This window comes from Sphaeroforma arctica, assembly GCF_001186125.1.
Source record: "Sphaeroforma arctica JP610 unplaced genomic scaffold supercont1.3664, whole genome shotgun sequence".
Classification (NCBI taxonomy): Eukaryota; class Ichthyosporea; order Ichthyophonida; genus Sphaeroforma; species Sphaeroforma arctica.
Window position 1 is genome coordinate 1 of NW_014036894.1, and position 3,175 is coordinate 3,175.

At 39.7% G+C, this 3,175-nt stretch overlaps 1 protein-coding gene across 1 annotated transcript; it reads left to right on the forward strand.

The window, feature by feature from the left end:
* The first annotated feature begins 2,849 nt into the window (after positions 1 to 2,849).
* Positions 2,850 to 3,160, forward strand: SARC_13736 (hypothetical protein). Its single transcript, XM_014292136.1, has one exon. It carries the CDS (start codon positions 2,893 to 2,895, stop codon positions 3,097 to 3,099), a length of 207 nt encoding a protein of 68 aa, XP_014147611.1. The 5' UTR covers positions 2,850 to 2,892; the 3' UTR covers positions 3,100 to 3,160.
* Positions 3,161 to 3,175: the final 15 nt, after the last annotated feature.

The window sequence follows — 3,175 nt, forward strand, 5'->3', positions numbered from 1 at the left end:
TGTGTGTGTGTGTGTGTGTGTGTGTGTGTGTGTGTGTGTGTACGTGTGCGTGTGCGTGGGTGTGGGTGTGGGTGGGTAGTTGGGTGGGTGTGACAAAAAGATTTTTTAAACGTACTTGCTGCTCCAGTGTAGAGCACATCGTTGATCGTTGCATAGCAGGTTCCGCTGTTATTTACATCACAGGGAGCGTCACAAAAATTCAGCTGCGGTGTCTGTTGTGTTTCTTCTTGTGCCGTTGCTGCCCATAACAATAGCGAAATAATGCACCAGATATAGCTAGCTGTGTTGTGTATTGAGACCACCATGATGCTGTGTATAGTAGTGTCTGCTGATGATACTTAAGATAGGTGTACTTTGAAATAGCAAAATGTTTAAGGTCACATTTAAGTGTTGCAACACTCCTAGGTCTGCACGCTGAGCATGATAACCCAGACAAAGACTCTCAACTTTGGCGTATATTTTATTGCTGACAATTTATTGCAAGCGAAAGTGCAGTATGTCGATCGAAACTGTTTACTGTAAGCATATGTAGATCAAGACAATACAGCTGCGTGGCTCTCTCTTGTGTATGCCGCACGCGTGTGCATATGAAGGTTTGTATATAATCTATATAAAGACAAAGAACCTTCTTCGAATCTATTAATTCTCAATTTCTCATCATCTTGCGCATTCTAAAAAGTTAATTATTGTTGATGAGTATGTATTTATTTACCTTTTTTTTATATGAGTAGTGCTTTTGGATTGCAGGCTTTTGATTGCTGAAATATAAAATATTGATTTACAAGTGAATTTTATTGCGAAATCTTTTTTTTATTTTAACAAAACAATCAAGCATTATAAAATTCAAGTCCAAGACGCAAGATTGTTCATTTGTTTATAAACCGATCTGCAAGTCCTCCCCTGTGTAAATATAATCTATCAAAATCAAATGTGTATATTTTAATAAAAGTCACCGACAGGCATCGAAAAGCTTAACTGAAACAAAATAATGGAGTTCAGCAACCTCAACATTTTGAAAAACTTGATGCCACGTTATGTACACAGTACACAACCTTTTGCTTCACAACTGTTGTTGCCTACGAACAAGTTAAATTACGCATTCGATTCTTTCAGTACCTTTTCCCCCTTGTTGGTCGTAAACGCTCGTCGATTCTATCCGAGTCGATTCGAGTGCGTTTGTTATGTACTTTTTTTTAGATTCTACTTTAAACAATGGTAGTGGACTCAATCCGCCGGCAGACAATCGAGCCTTATCATCTGCGATCAACGACTACCGTACACATACCCTATCATTCTGAACTACGAGTCCGATTTGCGCATGAACTTACCACCCTCTTCTAACGTCTCGACCGTCTTCTTGTTGCTTCATCGCATGTATGTACAATTTGCCGATAACAACTAATATTGAAACGCTCCGACATTTATGTTTTATTCAACGTTCAACTCAAAAAAAAACAAAATATGAGAGCTATGTATTATTTATAAATAAACAGCTTTTTGTTTGTTCCGCAACAGCACTCTCCAAGACTCTCAAATATTGCCGTTGGTTTTGCTACAAGACCCCCACAACAACAGCATCCCAATACTATACTCCTAGCAATCCTTCAGTCTCGTCGCATCTTTCCGCCATCATCTCGGGGTAGACCGTCCGACTCGCTCGGGCACACTGCTTGTTAATACTATGGTTCCTCGCTGCCTACTCCTGACTTTACAACAAAATGATACACACTTTACCTTGTACTAATCGAGAATATCATCTCTATGGATCCCTTGTCCCCGCCCATAACATTTCGCATGGAACAGGTTGTCTCTCCACGCCTACAACTTCACCAACTATCGTAGCTAACCCTAGCACGTATTGTATGCTAGCATGAATTGCTGCTCGAATTACTCCAGGACGCAGTAGATTTCCAATTCACCCTCTATAAACTATAATCCATCTATTGCAAATGTTATATTTAAACCTTTTTGTTTACACATTTCACCAACAAACCAAAACAAAAAAATTGACCGTCAAAATGATCAATTGATCATTGAGCAATACAACTCTGATGATTTGCAAATGTTTTTTTCGTTCTTTAAAAAAAACATTTACTACAAAAATAGCTTCTTTTTTTAATTATTACTCTCTATGTCGCCTCAGCCTCACTTCGGCCTCACTCACCAGTCGCAGCGTGTCTCATAATGAGTCATGACTCATCTCTTGTTGTGTTGAGTTGGGGGGTTTTTTTTTAAAAGAGAGAGCTTACTGTCAGAACTTGAACTCAACTCAGAACTCAGAACTAGAAGTCTGTGTGGAATGTTGCATCATCATGGCCCTGAGGCCCTCTCTACTCTCTTTTTCTCTCTGTAGACTCGTAGATTGTGTAGAGTGTAGCGAGACAGAGAAACTGTCCTTTTTTTTTAACGTTCTCCCCAGTCCCCACTCCCCAGTCCCCACTCGCCAGTCCCGACTCTAGACGACATGAGAGAAAATCATTTCTGACTATGAGAGACCCTTGTCTACTTTGTATGTCTTTTTTTTGTATAAAACAATTCAGCGTACTGATAAAATGAGTTGCAGACAGACGACAGTATGTATTTACAGAGAATTATATTTAGACAGTTTATTTTAGGATAGACTCCTCTAGTCTAAAAGAGTCCTAGACTCCTACGGCTGCAAATACCTCTCTATGTGTCACGGTATCAGTCAACCCAGACCATTCTATTTTTAGATGCATCAAAATATGATAGATCAGGCGATAAGCTTTTTAATTACCTCTCTCTCTCCTCTCTCTCCTCTCTCTCTCTCGTTCTACTACTACTAGAGAGAGGAGAGCGTGCATATATGCGGCAGATAATAAGGTCATCACGTAATAAGCACAACTCGGTGCATACCCACAGCATTCCAATATGTCTAAACGTATGTCCGATGCAAAATGGTGCCTCGAGTTCCTACGTGCAGGCACAGCAGAAGACCAAGAAAAGCTCTTGTACGGACGTGGCGATACGATAAAAGAGAACCACACAGACACGATCAGTCGTATGTTCAGTCTAGAAGCCCAGATCCTGTTTAACGACAAGAGTCGCACGAATCGCAAACAACAGGTGTTCAATTAAGCATAATATTAATAGTGATTATTACATGTCCACGTATAACTATGTATGCATGAATATAAACAACTATATAAATATA